The sequence below is a fragment of the Mizuhopecten yessoensis genome, unplaced genomic scaffold, assembly GCF_002113885.1.
Source record: "Mizuhopecten yessoensis strain PY_sf001 unplaced genomic scaffold, ASM211388v2 scaffold715685, whole genome shotgun sequence".
NCBI classification, from domain to species: domain Eukaryota; kingdom Metazoa; phylum Mollusca; class Bivalvia; order Pectinida; family Pectinidae; genus Mizuhopecten; species Mizuhopecten yessoensis.
The window spans coordinates 11,275-34,635 of NW_018479740.1; the positions used below are offsets into that span (position 1 = coordinate 11,275).

At 36.4% G+C, this 23,361-nt stretch overlaps 1 protein-coding gene across 1 annotated transcript in view; it reads left to right on the forward strand.

The window, feature by feature from the left end:
• Positions 1-21,562, forward strand: part of LOC110441189 — a gene marked incomplete at its 5' end in the record, with an annotated part of 32,254 nt that extends 10,692 nt beyond the window's left edge. The window contains 18 exons of the mRNA XM_021484294.1: positions 197-360; positions 496-590; positions 2,981-3,166; positions 3,720-3,949; positions 4,351-4,616; positions 4,776-4,915; positions 5,922-6,086; positions 7,684-7,908; positions 8,553-8,724; positions 9,103-9,296; positions 11,347-11,500; positions 12,246-12,408; positions 12,713-13,160; positions 13,400-13,514; positions 13,835-14,066; positions 16,651-16,819; positions 19,170-19,346; positions 20,535-21,562. Of these exons, the coding sequence (XP_021339969.1) occupies positions 197-360; positions 496-590; positions 2,981-3,166; positions 3,720-3,949; positions 4,351-4,616; positions 4,776-4,915; positions 5,922-6,086; positions 7,684-7,908; positions 8,553-8,724; positions 9,103-9,296; positions 11,347-11,500; positions 12,246-12,408; positions 12,713-13,160; positions 13,400-13,514; positions 13,835-14,066; positions 16,651-16,819; positions 19,170-19,346; positions 20,535-20,672 (3,433 nt within the window). The remainder of the gene's footprint in view (positions 1-196; positions 361-495; positions 591-2,980; positions 3,167-3,719; positions 3,950-4,350; positions 4,617-4,775; positions 4,916-5,921; positions 6,087-7,683; positions 7,909-8,552; positions 8,725-9,102; positions 9,297-11,346; positions 11,501-12,245; positions 12,409-12,712; positions 13,161-13,399; positions 13,515-13,834; positions 14,067-16,650; positions 16,820-19,169; positions 19,347-20,534) is intronic.
• Positions 21,563-23,361: the final 1,799 nt, after the last annotated feature.

Here is a 23,361-nt window from a genome sequence, read left to right on the forward strand (position 1 = left end):
AACACTGCAAAACGCAAAGAGGGAATATGTGATTGATAGGTTAAATCTATAGACTGACCTACGATATCTTTATGTTCCAGTTAAAAGCTCGCTTACCTAAGCTTTCAGTTTTTCAAGGTTCAACCGAACCTTCACCATTGTTCCAGTATAGCAAATATCTGTCAAAAACAAAGACATGTATGCATTATTGTTACAGTGTTAAAGCTCGTCCCCTGTTGTATCTCCTTCACTGGAATCCTACTCTAGCCGGGCAGAATGGAGACGTGACCGTCGGTGAGGTAGTTAATGATGCGATTATCGGATACAACAGAGATTACAGTATATGGACAGCCAAAGACTACATGCAGCTCAAACTTCCAGGTATTGCTTTCCTTACAGGCTAAAGTAGTCTATGGAAGTCTTAATATGATTGACAGAGCTACCACAATTTTGACGTAAGAGAAACTATACACTGAAGTCAATATACATTTATTTATCAAACATTTTTGTCTACAGGTCTGAAGATCAGTCTGGATAATCAGATGGAAGCAAATAAGACCCATGCAAATCGCCACACAGTTATCGTTTACACAGGGATCAACGGTCAGGAGGTATAATATTCTCAAGAAACTTGGACAAAGGGGCCACAGAAAACGATAAATTTGACAGATTTAAACATGTACATATATACACATGTACCAAGGTGCAGGTGATACTTTTTTCTTTTACTTTTTTCGTACCACTGGGTCATAAATAGACACGATAGACTCAGGAATTGGACACGTCAAACGCTATTGAATTTTCCATTTATAGTGCTTGAATAGAGAGGCATTGTCTTGCTGATTAAAAGCCACTTAGGATTTATCCATAACAGACATGTAACGTTGGTGCAAGCAAATTCGCCATGCACCCTGTGACGAAAATGCCATATAACGTCACGATACATAAGATGTGACGTAAATAACGTCACCATAGTCATCATCACAGTTAAAACCTTCAAACATTTCGACAATAAGAGGTATAAGAAAGGAAAAATTATATAACTAATTAAAACAATTATGAAATATCTTGTAACACAACGAATCTTAAGACATTTGGTCTTAGCGAAGGACATCTCGCCAACTTAATTAATTAATATGAGGCCTGTTGGTTGTTATTTAGAGAAAATGCATTATTTACACATTGAAATATTTCGACGCTAATTGCAGTTTTATGGTCGACTGAGCCGTCACTGCTTTGGTACACACAATGACGACCCAATCCTTGTTTATGGAAATAACGCACTGATAATTCATTTTCAATTTTCATGCAATGTGTATTTAGAAACCAGCCAACCAGTGTCTTTTAAAAAGTATTGTTTGCGTCTAGCTTTCAGCCATCTTTCAACATTTTAATTAAACTTAGAATATTTCTTGATTTATATTTGAAAAGTATTTGTTGTCGGACTGAAAGTACTGCTGTACAATCGCATGCTGATTGTACGTAGAGCCCGACAGTTACCAAAGACTGATTTTACATGAAAAAATAAGTACATTTACAACGCCTGGAGTAGTCTCTGTTGAATAAGTTTTCAAGCCAAAAAAACGTTTTAATTTGTCAAATGTTTCTCGTTGACATGCAAGACGATCACTGGTGTGAGACCTGGACCCTCTCATCCGGACCTGATGAAAAATATAGTTTTGGGCACCGATTTGGAAGTTAATATTTGTTCAGGACTGAGTCTTTATTGCCACGCACGTACATTGACCTCATCGCAGCCGATTCCATCATTCTAACTTAAACACCGATAAGATGTTTCTTCAAATTACCGAAAATTAACTATCACAACTAAGAAAAGTCATGTATTTCAATGTTAAACTTTGTTACACACACACATACATTTGGAGATGTTCGTATCAGTATGAATTGTGTGACATAAACATACAAAATGTCACATTTAAACACTTATATTACTTGTAAATTAGTGAAATGTTTGAAGGTGGCCAAACTGCCTACACCTTTGAGCAAAACCACAAAAGGTCTGATGACGTTACAAATGTTGCTGCGTGACGTCATTCAGGCGTGCTTACAACAAAGTTTATAGGCATTTCAGTCAAATGTTCTGTATTTGGTGCTCGTGGGCATTTGCCTGCACTAACGTTACCTACAGTATGACTTGTCAACGTGGGTTCAGTGAATTCCTTATTAAATGAACTACTGTTTGGCTTCGTACCATGTTAGAAAACCTCATACCAAGTGGTTCGTAAACAATACTCTTACGGTAGGACATTTCTCCGCAATTCGTGCTACAGAGAGGGTACCCAAGCACAAATCTACTCGAGAGCGGAGCGCCGTGATTATTGTCCACAGAGGGTTTTACGTTGGGCCTGTCAGCATTACGTGTCCCACAGGTCGTCTCTAACAATGACAACGCCCCACATGATGTATTTAATTACAACACAGTTCTACAGAACAATGCCACAATGTGTCCCCCATACTCGAAATGCAAGTGTCAAAACTTCACACTTCACACATGATCAAAAGCTTGTATGCCTTGACAGGCGCGCATGAACAAACGTAAAATCAGAAATCCATTTACAGCACAAACTAAAGTTAACAATATTTTTATACAATGTCCAATAACTTTAATATATCAGTTACTATTTCTTAAAATAACCTCAAAATAATTCATTAAAAAAGCCAACACTACAGAACTATTTCCAACGACGACGCCATTTGGCAGACGCCATGACGTCATAACGCGTGTAAACTGTCTTCCTTGAGGGGAGTTTTCACCGGTGAATTCCTGTCTTCCACGGACAAGTATTGGAGAAAACAGTAACTTGTTTGATTGCTCAATCTTGTTTTAATGCAGAAATGCAGCAATTTGGCGTCTTGCTATTTTATGCTTAATTATCATTTCTGTTTTTGCTGCATCTGTCTTGAAAAGGTTAAATGTGAGTTAATTGTACTTCAAGTTAATACGTTTTTGTTATTCATTCATACGTTCTTATATTCGCAGTACACAGTGACAATGAATGCCCACGTGATAAACGCCACTAACGCCACCTACAATACCTATGACTACTACATGATGCTTTCCCACAGTGGAATGCCTTTCGATCTGTCTCTCCGAGGTCATCTGAAAGGCATTAGTGATAACCTTAACCTAGTGACAGAAATACAACCAGTTTCAAAGACTGTGCAGGTAATATACATGAAACTACCTAGCTAAGAAATAGAAATATTGTAATAATCCTTTTTAAAACAAGCGCCATGAATCCTTCACAAATTATATAGAACATACGTTTTGTGTCATTATTTGAAATCACATTCACGAAAAGCTTTTAAATATCTAACTTGTACACAATAGTTTCTTTTGCTATAATACCACCGTATACAATCATTGCATTCCGTACATATGGTTTATAATGTTTTCAATTACTGTTGTTGACACCTACAATACACCAGTTATGCTATCATCTTCATATTCTATGATAAGATGTTTGTTTAAATTACTTATAGTTGTGTGTTGTGTGATTTAAGATTGTAGTGTAAAAATATAAAGTTTATTTAGTTACCTTACTCTTGCATCTTACATTATTGCACTGAATGTGTGTTTATATTAACATATTCTGTAATATGAGTATTGACCTGCTATCGTTTTTCATTACTTCATTACTTTAATAACCAGGTTTCGTTTAGTCCAGTTGCTCCTATTTAAGTTAGTTTACTATTGCGTGTATATTTGTTCCGGACAGGAACCTTCTCCAGTCGGGGATGGGAACGTGCAGAGTCCAGAGCAAGAACCGTGTGTGGAAGCACTGGGGAGGACATTGGTGACGTTTAATGCTGAAAACGTAGCAGTACCCGATGGGATTGAGATGAGATGGGACTACAACTACAGCAGACAAGTGTGTGGAGGACAGGACCAATACCGTATATCTGGATTGTATGGACGTCAGGCTGTAAACTCTCGCTGGAAATTTCAGTAAGTATCGTTTAGTTACTTGACGACACAAGCAGGTATTTCAGATAGCCTTCGCGGTTGTCAACGCTTTAATTGACTCTTGCAAAAACTTCCACAAAGCATAGTGCGTACTGTCGTCAGCATTTCGACATAACCTAAATCTCCAGTATCAAAGTACAACCTATCGACACTATAGGTAATTTCCAGTAAGGATCATAAGTAGAACAGTCAACTGGTTACTACACGAAGGGACTTGCGCTAAGTTTCGCTTAACTACCTGTTAGTCGTTGAACACACTCAGACATTACCTCAATTGTTTTGAGGTTTGCGCAGATGAGTTTTATTTGCTATACTTATATCCCATCTTGACTGATACAGATATGAGAAATAGTGTTGTTTAATCTATTGATTTTTGAATCTAGCTACTGGGCGACAGTAGACGTGACTGCCACTAAGTCGCGTGATGCTGTTGGTCAGCAGGATGCAGTGGTCAGGTCCAAGTCATACAAAGGCAACTTCCGTGCCCACATGAGACATTTCCCGGTTCATTTTTTGCTGGACTATAGCAGTCAGTTGGTGAATACTTCTTATATCCTGCGTGTCACTGAAAACCCTAGACACAACATAACCGTCCTTCTCCAAAGCCAGTTACAGACACCGTGGCCAGTGGTCAACTTCAACATTAAACGTGAGTTGCTGTTAAAATACCATAATAAACATTGACATCACATGTGAAACACGGCTTCTCTAAGGATTTGTTTACAATGTATTAACACCCGATGAAATAAAGTTTGCTTTAGTGTCTAAAAAACACATGAAATGAGTAAATGTGTTTGCTTTTTTACAGACACTTACGTTTGGACGGACCATCTGATGCACACAACGGAAGTGACGTCTGCATGGCTGGATGTCGACACAGTAATCCACTATAACATTTCGTGGTTTGACGTCATCAGTGCAGAAATGCACAGCTACCTGGACTCGCGGGTAAGTGTCTTTTGAATTTGTCTTCAGTATTTTTTATTGCATAAGTTTGCGAAGGCATTTGAAGGCAACTTTCTTAATTTGATGAAATCTTTATATATTCGCCGTAGCATGCTGGCGTATTACGACAATTTAAACCAGAGAAATAAAAAACGAAATGCGCACGAAAAATTCATGATACACTTTAAATCGACTTATATGGTTCTCACTAATCAATTACACTTCTTATTGCCATCGTCCTAAAGAACAACAAAGAACTATGTCTATTTCTAATTGCTAAATATAAAACGAGACAAAGGATTGACTAAGAGAAATAAGTATAAGTACATTATGAACGTACTGAAAGGCGACATGAAAGATTGCTACCCTGTATTTGTTATCACGATATTCTTTTCGTGACAACCTCATATGTCACCTCAAGCTGTACGAACGTTCCTTAAATAATAAATTGCCTACAGGTGCCATTCACTGCATAAAAACAGTCCCCAGTGCATAATAGTAAAATGACGAGAAACGCGTTAACAGTTATATTATCATATTTCTCAGTAACGCCGTGGATATTTATATTGCCTGTGAGCCGCATCAAAAAGCAGTTGTGTACAATGTACTTGTATTTTCCTGTTTTCATGTTTACGGATTTATTTAATTACAACAAACAAAAATATATGATATTAAATATGCGGAAAAAACCATAGCACGTGCTTTTTCCTGTGATAGGAATTATAAATGCAAAACAACAACCATCAAAGCATATTTTCATCTGTTCCCACTAGTTTTCATTATTTGGTATTTTAATAATAACAATTCAAGGTTCTAATATACCGCTTTATCACAACCTAGTTCGTAGGTAGTCTAAAAGCGGTTCACAAATTATTACAATCATAAAAATGCATTTAAAGCATAATAACAGCATGATTAAATTACGTCACATGGCCTTTAATTTGAAAAAAGAAATCTTATTTCAACGATTTTACTTGGCATTATATCATCTTGTTTTCTCTTTTTATAGCTGCCATGGTTACCAGGAAGAACAAATGTAACCGGTCAATATGAAATGACAGATGACATTTTGCCTCAATTATTGTTGGTTTTAGAGAGATCAGACGGCATAATAGAACTAAAGGCTGACATGGTCAACACAACTTTCAACATTATCACTTTAACATTCCGAAAGGTAGCGATTAGTTTGACAACATATGCATATACTGAATCTATAAAGACTCAAAATTCAAATATTGTTCGATTTCACTCAAATTTAGTTGGTAGGTGTATTTTACCACTGTAAACTCTACTGCGGTATCCGTTTTCTGATTCGACAAAATGGCTGCCATTAACTGACTTCTGGTTGGTCGAAACTTAGATATTGTTCGATATCACTCATTTGGTATGTAGGTGAATTTGGCATTGTGACCTCAACTATGGCATCCGTTTTCTGATTCGACAAAATGGCTGCCATATACTGGTCGAAATTTGGTAAGTAGCTGTATTGTGCCGACCCTGATTTGCGTAAGTATTGATAAGAAGTATCTGTGGTTATTCACATTGTTTTTAAAAATATGGTTGATTTTTAGATCACCCGAGACAAAGCCTTTTGTCGGGCGTCGTCCGTCGTGCGTCCTTAAACAATTAACATATTCGACTTCTTCTCCAAAACCCCTTAATCAATTTCAATGAGTCCGAGGGGCGGGGCCAAAAAGGGTCAAATTGACTAAAATTTCAAAAATCTTCTACTCAAGATCCAGATATGATATAATCGAATACTCTTTATAGATGGAAGGGTCTTGAGGTGCTTTAACAAAAATTGTGAATTTCATGACCCTGGGGTCTCACGTTTCCCCCTTGGGGTGGGGTAAACTTTACTACAGTATATATAGGGAAATCACATTTTGGACCAGCATTTGTTTAATTTCATTGGAATTAATTCAAACTTGGTTAATATTATCAGTATTGGATAGAAGTTTGATGGTATGCACATATCACCCCTGACTGACCCCCAGGGGCTGATGGGTGGGGCCAAAAAAGGTCGAATTGACTGAAATTTCAATAATTTCTCAAGATCCAGATATGGTAGAATCAAATACTCTTCATAGATAGAAGGGTCTTCAGGCGCTTTACTATAATTCAGCTACTGACAGAACCACTCTTTTTACATAGTACATATACTACCCAGATCTTTCACACTAATTTTGCATTACATGTAGTTCAAGTTACCTTTGTTACAAAATGATTTCTTTTTTATTTGGCAACATCGATAACATCAGATTTTACATAACTCAGGTGACCGTTAAGGCCCATTGGCCTCTTGTTGTTTGATGAGGTGTTTGGGGGACATCTGTAATGACCTCCATTACAATTAGCACTTGTTGTATAATGACTTATTCATGAAATGAACCCAGCATGTTAATTGTTTTCTTTAATGCTAACGGTAACTTTTAACCTACAAATTCAGTCATAATGAAATTTCTTCTTTGACGACAATTCTCTTGTCCATTTTTCGGTCGCTCATAGGTCGAACTCCTGTGTACAGGGGACTTTACTGCTTACATTACTCAATCAAATAGGTAAAAGGATAGAAGACAAAATATCCCCCTTGCATAGAACTTATGAAGATGAAGCCAGGCTCTTTCTGGGTTATCTTATTTTTTCTTGCATTCTTTGGAAAGCAAAAACAAAACAACAAAAACAGATCTCAAACATTGTAAATATGCAAACACATTATATATGAGAGATCATATTTTTTCTGGGATGAATATTTTCTTTTGATGTTTTAGTCAGGCGAGGATGCCATGCATTTACTGACGTGGCAAATGGCCCTGAGCAGCATGCGTGCCAGTACGCACACATTGAGTTGGAATCCCGATCTGGTCCAAGTCGTCAGGAAAGACAGTTTCGGCCGGCTTAGTCGGTTGCAGTTGGCTCTCGTAGAGGTGGGGGAGGTCGCCCTGGATAACGCAAATAAACCTGCCTTGCTTATGTTAATTCCCTTTACGGACATGGTATGAAAAACTGCAATTTGAAGCCTTTTTGACCTATGAGTTTCATTTTAATGACAAATTGTTTTTGGTGGTATCCTACGTGAAGAACGCCATATAACTAGATTCCTGAAATCATAATGACCGTCTTTAAATGTCAGGTTTTTTTTTTTTACTAAAAATGGGGAGAAAAGACGTACAGTCAATTTTAAATCTATGGTCCTTTTTTTTTTATTGTAACCTGTAATCTTTTGTTCTGTTGGTAAGATTTTGTTCAAACTTGATAGTAAAAACTATTGGAGAATATTCGATATGGTAATTAACGACATATTCATTTCATGGCATCATCAAACATTGCCGTCATTTTTTTCTTTTATTGCTTCTATTCTATAGGTCTATTTTTGTTTATACTTGGTGGTAATTTATACATGTCGTATTACATTCTTATGTTATGCTTTAATACCCGTATTCTGGAAAACTGTGGTTTCTTTTTGGCACACAGTAAGGTACACGGCGAGGCCCTCGTTGTCAGTGTTCTAGTTCTCGAGAAATTATATTAAGGAGAATAAAAACTGATCTTAACACATTTTTATAACCTCTTTTTCAGACACATTGTATGAAGGAGAATAAAAACTGATCTTAATACAGTTTTATTAACTCTTTTTCAGACACTAGGTGTTTTCCTAGAAACCTATTTATATCCATACTTGCGATTTCCTGTGACCAACAGTGGTCCTGGATCCTCAAGTATCGGGGACAACTCTCAAAGCACGCAAGAGGTGACGGAAATAGAAGTGGCTGGTGATTCGGAAACAACTCCTCCACATAAAACTAATTTTGGTATTGCTGCTCATTTACATTGTTCTTTATTAACTCGACATTAACTTCAGTTAGGTTCTGCGTATTGTCTTCTCAAAAACGTCGTTAAGTATGACGTATATGGATAGTTTTCCCCTAGAAGCTTTTGAATTATCATTTCATTTATATATTGAATAAAATATTTAGAGCAATGCTGATATTCCTTCGGAATGGTGATAAAATAGGCTCAATTCAACATTCAACGATTTCTTGATTTTCTTTTTGTTATGTTGTGGAACTTGTGGTACAATCTAGTGGTGGAGATGAATGATCTATGCTATAAACGTCGATTTTAAAGGTAGCCAGTGTCCTGACAAATCAAACCGTAAATCGTCGCCCCTTTATCTTCTGTTGTTTCAGGAGACTTGCTTGCAAAATCATTAGCTAGAACCGTGGGGTCGACCCTTACAGTCTTTGGTGGGATCAGTACCCGCCCCCCATGGATTGTGAGGCGTCTTATGGAGATCCTGATACGCCCTTCAGTAGAGAAGTTATTGGCTGAATCTCGTATCTCCTTCACAGCTCCTCTCCTCGGCCAATGGCATTCATTTGTAGTGAGTATAGATTTGAAGACTAAAAATATATACGATAAAAAATGTGATGGGAAGTATTTTTAAAGGGTATACAATGTATTTATATGAAAGGAACATTTTTGATAAGTATATGAACGATTATACTCTTGATGGGTTTATACCCATATGAAGGGAAACATTATCAAAGAGTAAAGATATGAAGGGAAACATTCTTAGTTAATTTAGATTTGAAGGGCAATATTCTTAGATGGTCCTATAGATCACAAGCAATTCTCATTATATTGTTTTAGTGTTATTATTGTAAGTGAATATAGATATGATGGGACATGTTTTAGTTGACTTAATTACAGAAACTATTAAACATTCTTACTTTGAAAAGTTAATAACGAACAACACATATATATGGAATCAACAGTTACAGCACCGTGCTAAAATATGTCCTCACTCAAATCCAACATTGCCGATGCATGAAATGTGAACACAATAAACAAACGATTTTATTTACATTTTACCGCCCAAATATACATAATACTGGGTTATAATTCCCTTTCTGATGATCACTACCTTGCATCGGCTTAGTAAACTGTCAGTTTTCTTATTCAAGACAAAGCACGTTTCCAAGAAACTGCAAAGTTTACTAACTTTATAGGTATGCTCTCGTCCGTTCGTCCTTCCCTCCGTCCTTCCGTCCTGACGTCCGAGAAGTTTGTCCGGGACATATCTTCTATACTATTTCATCTGAAGTATCCATATTTGGTGTACAAGGACATCTTGAGATGACGGAGTGCAGATTGCAAGAAAACGGTCACTTTGACCTCACTGTGACATATGCTTTGACCGTTGACCTTAACTTTTGAAAAACCTTTGTCCGGGGCATATTTTCTATATCATTCCACCTGGAGTAATCAGATTTGGTGTACAAGGACATCTGGGGATGGCAGAGTGCTGGGTGCAAGAATTAGGTCACTGCTACCTATGACTTGACCTTTGACCTTCACTTTTGAAAAGGTTTGTTTCAGGGCATATCTTCTATACTTTTTCACCTGGAGTAACCATATTTTGTGTACAAGGCCATCCTTGGATGGCGGAGCGCAGAGTGGAAGAATTAGGTCACTGTGATCTATGGCTTGACCTTTGACCTTCAATGTTTCAAAAAGTTGTCCGGGACATATCTTCTAATCTATTTCACCTGGAGTAACCAGATTTGGTGTAGAAAGACATCTTGGGATGGCGGAGTGCAATGAAGTAGGTTATGATGACCTCACTTTAACCTATGCTTCCTGGCATAAGTGTACTGTTCATTAAATAAAGAAATCATTACCGTTGAAGGACTATGGATTGACTTGTAATACTTTGCCTTGTTTCTATTCACTTCACTTATTCTGATCCTTTTTCGTACCGTGCATCTTTTAAATCCCAAGTCATATACATTCCTCTGAATTATTCTATGGGACTCTTTCGGAGGATGCATATCTATATATCTATCTATATCAAAATGTGAGCGTCTTTTCTGTTTAACTTACATTTCAAGTGTCCGCTTGTTACATTTTGGCAAACTTTTGATTAATTTTGCTTCAAACTTACGATGTTCTTCTTGACGCCAGATGGAAATGCTTTGCCCTTTCCGCCCCATTACTACAGACGGCGCGGATTCGATTTTACCGGAAGCAGACAGCAATAAGCTTCCGGTTTACAAAGACATTATTGCACGAGGCGCGGTCGACGCGAAGGGGAAATATTGTGAGTCCCATTCAATTTCAAGTCGAGATAAACTATTGAACCACCATTTTGTTTGGGGATATATTTTTGACACGGTGCTGTATATGTATGCTGTTGCAATGAAATATTAAACAAAGCCACAGACACACGCCTCACAACACCGAGTATGTATATTCAGTATATTAGTGATACAGCAAAACAACGTGAAAGTAGATGAGCTTATAATTGTATCTGCAGATTACCAAACAACAATGCCAAAAAGCTGCGTTTTCGAATGGAATTGATCAGGGGATTAGTGTAATACTCTCTATATATCTGTTTCGGTAAGTAGTGTCACTGTTATTTCTTGTAGTCACCACCAAGACAGACCTATGGATTTCGCTACCTTGAGGGAGTATATGGTCGCTTAACCAAGAGAATCCACAATAACGTCGGAACCTTCCGTGGCTTCGTCATCAACAGACAGTACTTGGTCACATACAATGATCGAGTATACCACATACCAGGTAATTAAAAAATAACCAGGATTATTTTTTGGCTATACAGTTCATACCGGAACAAACTGTGTGGTCTTTTGTGCATTAACCGCTTCGCGGATTTATGCAAAGTGCACATAGTGTTTTCGGTAACCCAAACAATGATTCTGGTTATGCCCTTATAATTTAATTTAAACAGCAACCCAACATTCATTCATTTTTGATAACAACAAAAATAACTTTGCACAAAACACCACATAGCGCAATACTTTCACCGCAAAGCAACTTCAACCAGTCAAATGTTGAAATTACAAATACGGCGCCAAACATTGCGTCACGACGTCATCACTACTTGTTTTGTGTTGTCTGCTCTTTAGTTTATACGATGCAGCCTGACAAGTCTAACAATGGGGAAATAGCCAAAATTATATTATACACTTATAATCCTTTAGCTGATCACATTAAATAATTTCATACTAGCCTACTGATAAAGAAGCAATAGTCATTTATAGTTATAACAAAGATTGAAAGCAAAGCATTTTTTTATTTCATATCTGGCTGTATAGTGCACACTCTCCGACAGGGCTTTTGACGGAATATGTCAACTGTACATTCTATAAATGTTCTGAAATTTACAGATAATCGAAACGTAAACGGGTGGCATACCATTTGGTTGTACTCATTAATAGTCTATACTGGCTGTTAAAACTGGGAAAGTGTACGTTTTAAAAATAAATCACACCTTAAAATCATGAATGGAATGTTCGTTACATAGATGACCAGGCCGCCGATTGTGTCCACTTGCTGGCCGGAGACTTTAAGCGCGAGAAGTTTGCGGTACTGCTATCACGCCAGGGCATCACCGTGGCCACCAGCGAAATGTCGGTGACGTTGGAGTATGGTGGAAACGTCTTCCGCGACAACTGTCCTCGTCCCGTGTGAGTGAACTTAGTAGTTCCCATATACAAAAAGTGATATCAATACCTCAAATAAATCCCAGTATGAAAGCTTTCTGCAAAGTGTTCTTTAGAACATTGTTATATGTTTTGTATCAGTGTCATCAGCAATAAAATAGATACCATGGACAAAATGCATCGTTTAGTATGCATAATTTACCTCTGTATCTTACATTCGAGCAGCATATCTACTTAAATCCCATGTGTTTAAGGAGAAATTGACGTAGCTATAAGTTATGCACTATTTGAAAAATTAACATTGTAGCCAATGTAAATTTGTGTTTAGACGATTGCCGTTTGGACATAAAGGGAATCGCATTCACGTGTTTATGGAACGTGAAGATATGATTCTGACTACAACATATGGCGTGAAGATCTCGTGCTATAACCGACGCGACGTGTGTCGCATCGATCTGATGGAAAACCATTTTTCTAACTCTTGGGGATTATTGGGCACAAACGACGGAGAACCCGGGTCGGACTTTCAGCTTCCCAGTAAATATATCACCTCTGTTGTCAACACCTTCATCCAGAGCTACGCTGTCGGCGGTCCGCCTCGGTGCATTTCTCCAGAGTCCAAGCATCACGCAAGGGTAGACGAATCACTATATCCTCATCCTCCGGCAAACGCACAGACACTATGTAGTGCAGAAATGGCTGATGAATGCAATAGACAGTTTGAGAGGGCAATACAGTCTGCATGTCATTCTACCATATCACACCAGCAGTTCTTGGTAAGTTTAAATCTAGTTCCGTGTAGCCTTAGTTATCGGAGATATTTCTATTCTATTCGTAGAAAGAAAATAACTGCAAAAAACAAAACAAAAACGAATCACAAAGGTTACTTTCAGAAGAGGTAGCTGTTTCTGTAACTATATATAAATAAAATCGATCTGGAATGACACAATTTGCATCGATGAATTTTTTTTAACTTTATTGTTGTTAATATAATTGCTGTGATTGTCTTTACCAGGAGAACTGTCTGTCCGAAGCCAAAAGCTGCGGTCTTGTTGCATTTGACGCTTGCAAACACATCCGTGCATACGAATATGTCTGCCATTTGAGATTCAATTATGACTCAATAGCTGGTAACATTTATGTAAAATTAATATAGAAATCTAAGAAATAATATTTGGTAAAGCTTCTGTAAAAGAAAAATATGTATTATGTAAATTGTTGCATATACTTAAGTGGTGATAGTATATGAATTTTATTGTGGCCAAGTTTATTGATGAGATTCCGTATGTATATTTATAGCTGTCTTTATTCTTAAATACTTAACAGTATGTTTGTCATGCGATATCTGGTGTATTTTACAAATTGAACACTTGTTTTGATAAGGGATGGATAACTACAGACACGATTCTGCTAAAGAAAGATGGAACAAGGTGCAACGTTTACATTTCAGTTAACTGTAGCAAAGACACTAAATCAGAAAACAACGAGGGCAGTCGGCGGCCGGTAGATGTCGTGTTGGTCGTATCTGATGTTTTGGAGTCCTTACGAACTGACATTGAGGCCCATGTGGAGACTTTACTGCACATTGTAAAGTATAATATACGTAACGTACAATTGGGAATCATCGGGTACGGAGGAGATACACAAATGTTTGATGCACTAGACCCGACGGTCTCCACAAGGTAAGTATGACAAAACAAAATACATCCTGTATATTTAAGGATTAAATCCTGTTTTGTTGAGGTTTATGGGGTTTAAACCTCAATCGGTCTTTAGACAAATTTTATGATTTTATAAAGGTTTATAACCTATAAATCTCAACAAAACGAGTTTCTATCCTTATATTTACATTCAGTGTAATATTTATATTTTTTGATCATTTCTTAAATATCGGTCTTGTGCAAGTCTAACACCACGAAAGGTTAATGACGTCATCGCTCACTGTGATACATCATTCTGGTAAGATGAATAGCTTGTTCGCATTGATTAAAACGAAAAAATATATTAAGATGTAAAATAGTTTTTCAATTCAATTGAAAACATCAAACAAAAAACACGAACAAATTGAAAACAATTTATTAATAGAATTACTTCCCGTGCTCCGCAGATAAACAGAGTTACCAGGTTGATAATATGCTGATGTATTCATACGCCAACTGGAAAGTTCAATGAAAAATTATCTCTAAAATGTTAAGAAGATATATTGAGTCCTAGTTCAGTAAAAATGCAAATATTTGTCAATGTCCCCCAACAGATTGATTAGCCTATTTCTAAACACCACTCCGTTGAGATGTCAATACCTGTCTTCCTACAAGGTAGGTTTATCAATTAATGTCTAAGCAACGAAACGTTCACAAAAATGTCACCTTCAAAGTTGCCTTGTCAATATATATCCCCCGCACACCAAGGTAGGTATTCACTTTTCCCCAAACGAGGTTGATTTGTCTATATCTCTGTCCACAATGTATGATAATCAACTTCACTCCCATAGGATAGTTTTTCGATGCCTTTATCCACTACAAGACAGATGTGTTGCTCTCAAATGAAGTAGGCCTTAAATTACTCCAAACCGATTAGAGAGATTTGTCGTCGCCATAGCCTTCGCTATCATTGCTATGCTGATGGCTTACAAATTTACATGGTTCATCACACCACAGGACAGCTGGGTTACAATTTCAGAAAATCTGGAAGCTTGTCTGACAGATATCAGTACCTGGATGAACGCCAAAATGCTAAAGTTTGATCAGGAAAAGACGGAACTAATCGTCTTTTCCCCAAAGTGTAAGCAAACAATAGATCTCCAGCTCAAGATCGGTGCCAGAACTATTGAGACTGTCCCTAGAACTTTGATAGTTCACTGAACATGGAGAAACAAGTGAAGCTATTAACAAATCCTGTTACTACCAGATCAGGAACATCGACTGTATTCGGCAGTTTATAACTCTCAGTTGGATTATGGAAACGCCCTGCTCTGATGGATATCTGACAAACTAACTAGTCGTCTGCAAAGGGTCCAGAACACTGCAGCACGGCTGGTTACTCGTACTCGAAAGAGAGAGCACATCACATCTGTGCTATCTTCATTGCACTGGTTACCTGTACGATACAGGCCGCAGTACACAATTTTGGTGTACACTTACAAGGCACTGAATTGAACAGCTCCCCAGGACCTACACGAGCTTGTTACCCTGTATCAGTCGTCACGATCACGTAGGTCACAGTCGGAATCATTGTTGTGTGTCCCAAAATCTCGTACTGTGACCTATGGAACCGGTGCCGTGTGAGGGTTTCGGCCACGTTGTGGAATAGCCACAGAGGGCATCAAAACTCACCTCTTTACGTCTGCATTTTAGGCTCTTTGCAAAGACGTCATGCAAATACCACCCTTTATTTGTTCATTTATGTGCGCATTGCGAAGATTATCTGCTTGCTTAAATGTATAAAAGTGATTGTAAGCCTTTGGTTTTTGTTTCACAATTATAACTAATACTATTATCCATACGTTGTTTACAACATATGGATAATAGAATTAGTTATTATTGCGCTTTAGACAATTTTACAAATTATATAGGGCGCTATATAAATGTTTTATATTATGATTCATATTATCACGTTCCATTACAAGTTAGATACACACAGTTCTTTAACCCCCACACGGTTGGTCTGTCCCCTTTAAGCAGAAGGCATTTCACTGCCTGATCATTATAAGTTATATTTGTCATTGTCTCCTACATGGTAGATATGTGCAATTCAAATCTCCATTATGAAGGTTCGTTAGAGGTCTTTCCTCAGTCAGAACAGATTTTTCACCACACAAAGAAGAATATATGGTTCACAAAGTTGTTTAATGTGCGTAATCCTCCATTGGTTTACTCAGATATAATCTGCCATGATAAAATACCTTATCACTATGTTAAAAAAACACGCTTGTCGTTTCGAAGCAAATTGCTACGCCAAAGATTTGTGGTGTCTATGATGACTTTATCATTCAATGAGGTGTTTTCGTCGTTCCTTTCTTTTCGTACCGTCTTTGTCCTGCATTAAACATATCATACAAGGTGGAGACACTTCGTCTGCTTCCGCTTTAATTAATTTTTGTCATGTTAAAAAACAAGAACCATGAAAAATATATATACTTAGCAGTCTATGACAAAACGTGCGTACATAATTACAATCGATACTTAATGTTATTTATATAAAGTATTAAATAATTTTGTTATAGTTACTATATGGGTATTTAAGATGAATTTATAACATTTGTTAAAGGTACATGGTATCTTTGGATACGTTGGATGTTGATGCGGCTAATTCCGCATGGAGAGGAGCGTGGAAGCGGTTTCCAAATTTTGTTACAATGAATGACGCATTGGATATGGCCGCAAGTTATCCTTACCGGATGAACACTCAGAGAGTGGTCATCGTATTATCCAGGGAGGTAAGTGAGCACGGCACACACATATACGCGTATACCATCAGGATGTCAGCTAGTCGTAAATCCCATGTATCATAGAAAATTATCAATGTATCAACCATACGTTACATTTAGCAATCACAATATTGCATTATGAATAGATAAAAAAAAAAAAATGAAATCAAAACCATGTTTACGACCTCTTGGCGATGAAATTTCTTTTTCTGATTTGATTTGTAGGTTAAATGTTGGGTAAGATATTTTAAATTACAGTAGTCTCTCCTGGTAAAAAAAAAAATCTGATAAATTTGTGCCGTCATAACTATTTTCGAAAGCACATATTGATGAATTTCAAACGGAAATGTTTAATGTGCGTTATCCTCCATTGATTCACTCAGATGTTTTGATGTATTTTTAACCATTTCTCTCCAGATATTTCCCCTGATGCTGTCAGTTCAACTATCGTCATTTTCATTTTGCTGTATTAGTCGTTTAGCAGTCGATTAAAAGCTCGATTTGAGGAATTCATTTAAATATACTGTTTTTAAAAGTCTCAATTACACAATGATAATAGTTCAGCATCGGTCGCTCCTTTATTCTCCTTCTATGTTGACCATTAAAGCATCCATCTAGCATCGTCGATGATTGTACTTATCGGAACAGGGCTCTTCTGTGCACTACCTTTAGGGCATTGTGTTGCAGTTAAGGATTGCTTCTTTTTAAAATTTACGGTGGTTTGAAACACAGTTACTTACAAAACTTTTATACGATACTCGGCATGTTTTCAATCTATTTCCTTGAATGTCGACGTTTACAAGTATAGTAATCGGTTTTATTTGTGGTATCACTAAACCGGTTCAGGTTTGTTAACACCCCTTGCTTGATGTATCTTGTGAGCTATTTACAGTCCGTCTGTGTTTGCCGTCTGTCGTCGATCGATGACAGTTTACGTTTGCGACGTCTTCAAGATCCGGTACAAATGTTCCTTATGAGGTCCCCACCAAGTGTATTACTTTTCGTGCTTGTCTGAAACACTAAACGCCCAAATGCGTCAGGGTGATTGACTTCAAACGTAGTAAAAATGTTTTATGAGTTAAACAAGTGTTGACACTTTCATTGCTAATTTGAAAATTTAAAATAGCCGCTTTGGTCTCTGATTCGTTGAGACATTTTCATCTTATTCTCATAAACAGCTGCACTGCTAGATTCCAAACTCGGTACAAATGTTCTTCATGAAGTCAGAAACAAGTCTTCTAACTTTTCATGCCGATCTAAAAATCCAGGATGGCAACCATTAAGTCTGATTTGCTGAGAAATTTTCAACTTCTAAAGAACTACTGAAGCGAATGACTTCCATCTTGGTAAACATGTGTTCCTTATGAAATCCCCAATAACTTTTCGTGTTGTTCTGGACATCTAAAATTTCCATCCTAACGTCTGATTGGACAAGACACTTTCAATTTCTTCTCAAGAATGATTGCACTAATCGACAAGTGTTCTTACTATCAGTGTCGATCATAAAATTAAAAATGGTTACCCTGGCCTCTGATTGGCAGATACCTTCCGCCTTCTCAAAAAGGGCTGATGTGATTGTATTCAAACTTGGTACAATTTTCCTTATGAGGTTCCTAATAAGTGTTTTTACTTCTAATACTTATCAGGAAATCACGGATGGTTGCCCCGACCTAATTACAGTCTACAAACTTGAAATGTAAATATATTACAGCGTAGTACAGTTGCGGGATTACACAATGTTACACGATGTGCGGTGTGCGTGCGATGCACATTTGTGCGCACAATGGACGAACGTTGTGCGGTAATAATCGTAGTTGGTGTAAATTGAGGAATGGCTTAACTATGTATACGGTTTCGGGCTTAAACATGTAACATTCATTTATAAGTATGTTCCTATATTTTGTCTACCTTTATAAGCTTATATCTTTTTTCGTATTTTCATAAATTTAGAAATGGCCTTTTCGGTTTTTTTGTACGACCCAAAATCGACACATGTAAAATTATAACATTTACAGACGCGGTCCAATATACAAGTAAACATAACCACTTTATTTTTACGGGACCTTGACCGTAGTGTTACTTAATCTCGGCATTAACGTAGCTCGTCAAGGTTTGGAAATCATGGTAAAAGGGAACTATAGTGCAAAAAGATGTGCGCACGTTATTTTGATGCGTTGTGTGGTTACACAACTATAAATAAAACTAAGACAGGCTGGTTCCTGGTGGTTTGTGTAAAAGATTTTCCATCCAACCCATTTTCTGTCTATTACACTGTAAAAAGAAAAGAATATTCCTTATATGGGTTTTTTTGATCGGTGATTATCGCATATGTGATTTGTCATTTTAATGTTGGTTTCAGAATCCAAATATTACTGATGATGTAAGAACAAAATATGAGAATTTGAATATAATCGTCAATTCGTTTGGGGATTACAAGACCGTGGATGCCTCTGACAAAGTCAATGGCATAAACTGGGACAGTTCGGTCATATACAGGGATTGGTTGTCGACGTACCGCATAATGCCCCTTCCGGAGGTAAGATCCAAACAAGCGCATCCTATTTTATAGCATCGAATATTTGAAATTTATGTTTTTATGTCAGGCTATACTTCATTAAATAAACTTATATAATTAGTTTATTAAAGATGCATTTAATTACTAATTAATGCGCACAAATTAATTATCGCCTTATCTTTATTAAACATGACAAATCTCAAAATGCTTGTCGGCGCTGTAACAAATGTCGGGATAAATCGTCGCAGGATATGTGGTTTTAAGAGGAAAAGAGACATTGTTATACTAATATAGGAGCTATGATTCTGAATGGAACATTAACACTTCAACACCTTTGACCATATTGGAAAATAAATCGCGTTAAAAATGATTTGCATTACACAACAATCAAATATCCTATGGTTCTGTTAGTTATAGGGGACACATAGACAACGAAATACTGCCATTAAAGAATACCATGTACTATACCCCGGGGTACATTAACAAAGGCAATATTTTGTAGATTTCATTTTTTCTATGAGAATTGTTTTTAATAACTTCGTAGAATATCAAAAATATTAGTAATTAGCATGGCGACAGTTTGCAGTTTTCTTTGTGTCTACAATCCGGATATTCTGCTCAATTTGAGTTCCCATTAGTGATAACTATTTACGTTGTTCACTACTCAATTCTCATATCAACATATCATGATTGAATTCAAAATGTAAGAATTATGTAATCATTGAACAATTTCACTGTTAAACAATTTCATTTGAACGCAATCGGAAGACACATGAATCCGCTGCGCTTAACAAATACATATATAATACAAGTAAGTTTAAATGAAGTTAAACGTTACTTTAACAGCAGTTTACATGTTTAGTCAATGGCCTAAGTCAAAATTTGTCCTGGCATAAACAACGACAATTTCCTATTTCAACACGAGTTTTCTTTTGTAATGAGATAGGTAGATAATCATTTCTCAAATCCAGAATATTTGATATGTCACAAACGGAAATAGTGTTTAGTGTACGTTTTAACTTATCACGATAACATTTGATGATACTCAACATCGCCAGGATATGAAAATATGGAAATGCTTGCTTACAACATCGTACAGCTTTGGTAGCACTCATATCTTTTAGTGAAAATTATTATTTCGCAAGATAATATTACCACACCACGAATAGTTCAATTTATAAAATATTGATCAAGTGAATTTGTTTACAGGGAAGCCTTGTACAGCTAGTGGTAGCTACTAAGGGAGCGGTCTTCAATGCTGACTCGGTCACCGAAAGTCGCGAAAAGAGATTGCGGTTCATCGTCAAGCACATCAAAGAACAAATCAAGCTAAATAACTTTTGCTGAGATAACGGTGTTACTCGTCTGTTTAGGTCGCAGCCAATTTGTGAGTCTGCAATTTAATCGTCATTTATGTTCTCTTTTAAAACGCTAACAGCATCTGTTAGCACACTTTTGAAAATGATCACTATGATAAACCCAAAAAGACAGAATTAAAAGCAATATGAATACCTTAATACTAACGATAATTTGGAGTCTAGTTATTATAGGAGCATATCTCAAGAGTTTTGAACGAATGGAAAAAGCCCCCCCCCCCCCCTACACACACTCGTGGTGGCATGTTATCGCGTTAACCTAATTATAATTCCAGTACAGTCTATTTATTCGTACAAGTAATTCATATTCATATACAGAATAACTTTTCGCTTTCAAATGATAATTTTATACGTGGTGTAAATGTCTATAAAACTCTGCATTTACATATGAAACAAATCATTTCTCCGAAGTACTTTTCAATAATTCGAAATACCCCCCCCCCCCCCCCCCCCGACAAGCTATGTGTCACTTATCCATTATTCGTGTCAGCTTTACTGCCAATTTTGTACGCTTTTATAGAAGCGTCGCAAGGTCCGAATTGCAACCTTTAATATGCTAAGCCGTCATCTTCGTGGAAATGATATTCTTGATAAAGTGTGTAGACTATCTCTTATCATAATAGGTTATGTGGTAATAATCTATTACATTTTGCACTCCAGTAAATTTGAACAAGATAATTATATACTAGTTCAGATTTACTTGAGTGGTGTGTTTGCATGCACTATTGTATACATATAATTGTAATAACTTACAAAACGTTATATTTCCGTGGAATTCTTTTGGACTAAAGATAAGTAAATGTAAGGTACGACACAATTTTAAAATGGAAAAAAAAACAGAAAAAAGAAAGAAAAAAAACAATGATAAAATATATATAAGAAATTCACGAATGAGTTTTCTGGCGAATTAACGTGAAAAATATTTTTTCGCTAACAATACTGATTAATACTGATTTCCTTTCTTAAGAATACCTTCTGGTCGTTTAAAAAACCCTGCATATTTTCCGTCATAAGTTCATTATTGACAAGCTCGATATATATCGAGGTCAGTTGTAAACGGAAAATATGGTGAATAATCTACTTCCCATTTAAACTAGAGATTAACTGACGGTACATGTAGGATTGCATAAGAGAAACTCGTTATTACTTCCCGACAAATATGTAAAAGTCATTGTTTTTCTTTCTAGTGTTTAGTAAAATTGGATTATGAGTTACGTAATATGCAATATGGTCGATTAGATTTTAACGGATGCCAGGTACCGAAGACAGAACAACCTTTTTTTTGGAGAAGCGCTAATGGAATCTTATGGCATAATTCCCATATGATTGTTCAACAGTAAATTATTAAAGCATTCATTTTCTATTTATTGTTTGTTACATTTTAAACGGGGATTCTTGTTACAAAATATAAAAGGGTGCTAAATATCTTCCTCTTATCATATGACATTTCATCATTTATCGACAACATTTTCGTTTGTCGTTTCGTTATACATTAAATTACAAAGCAATGAAAATATCATTTAGATCTTCGAAATCGTTGGCACGACTTGAACATCACCAGTTTTTTTTTTATGAACAGTACAGTTACTGTTCTAATTCGTTGATAACTATCATATAACGAATGTGTTAACAGTTGAAGATAATGAAGTGAAGTCGGTCATATCACTGAAGGAATAATGTTATTGTGGTAAAATGTTAGTAAAAATATTTACATGACATACATTTGTATATATGTGATTTACAAATTATAACTAATGTAGTGTATTTCTTATTCCTTATAATTTTGTTGCATTATGCCCATATACAACCAAATGCAGTGATTTGTATGATAGATAATTACCTATTTACTATGTTTTTAAAATTATGAATAGATATGTAATAACAAAATAATGTATATTGAATAATGAATGGTTTTTATATTTTTGATAAAGAATGTACAATTTCTGAATACAAATTGTGGTGGATAAATAATATATGTGTTTGGCACATTTTTGATAAGGAAGGGTATGATTGCTATAACTGGATAAACCTTATATTTATAAGGAAAAATAATAGTTATTAATTAAGTAAGAACTCGTCGGTCAAACGTTCGAAATTTTAGTGAAAGAAAACGCACACCAAATAGATCGCAATCGCTTCTTACTCTTTGGCTGTCCTTTATATTCATGGTATGAAATATTAAATGATGATATGACTTTCCGTATAACATAACGTTTAGGAGCGAATTACATAAAGCCGTATACAAAGTGTGTGGTAGAGGAGAACGTACTGTATGAAATATAGCGTTAAAGATAATACTGCATACCGGGAAAGTTATGTCGCAGTTACACCTTCGCCTTGTTCGCCCTTCGTAATGAGTGCGAATTGACCACGACATTGAAATAACTACACAACATAATATACATAGTAATAACATCTCAAGGGCGAAATGAACGTTGCGCGAAAATGGATTATCCCATTTAAAGGCGAAATTGTCCCGGTATACATTAGTTACTGGGTAACGACACAGTGGTATCCGCATGTCAACATAATAACAATATCAAATTAAGTGTCATAATAATATACCATAATTTTAGCATGGGCAAGTGATTGACTTGAGATGAGGTAGTGATAACTACAATACAATGTCGCGTTACGTACTGGACGATTGTCATCTACTT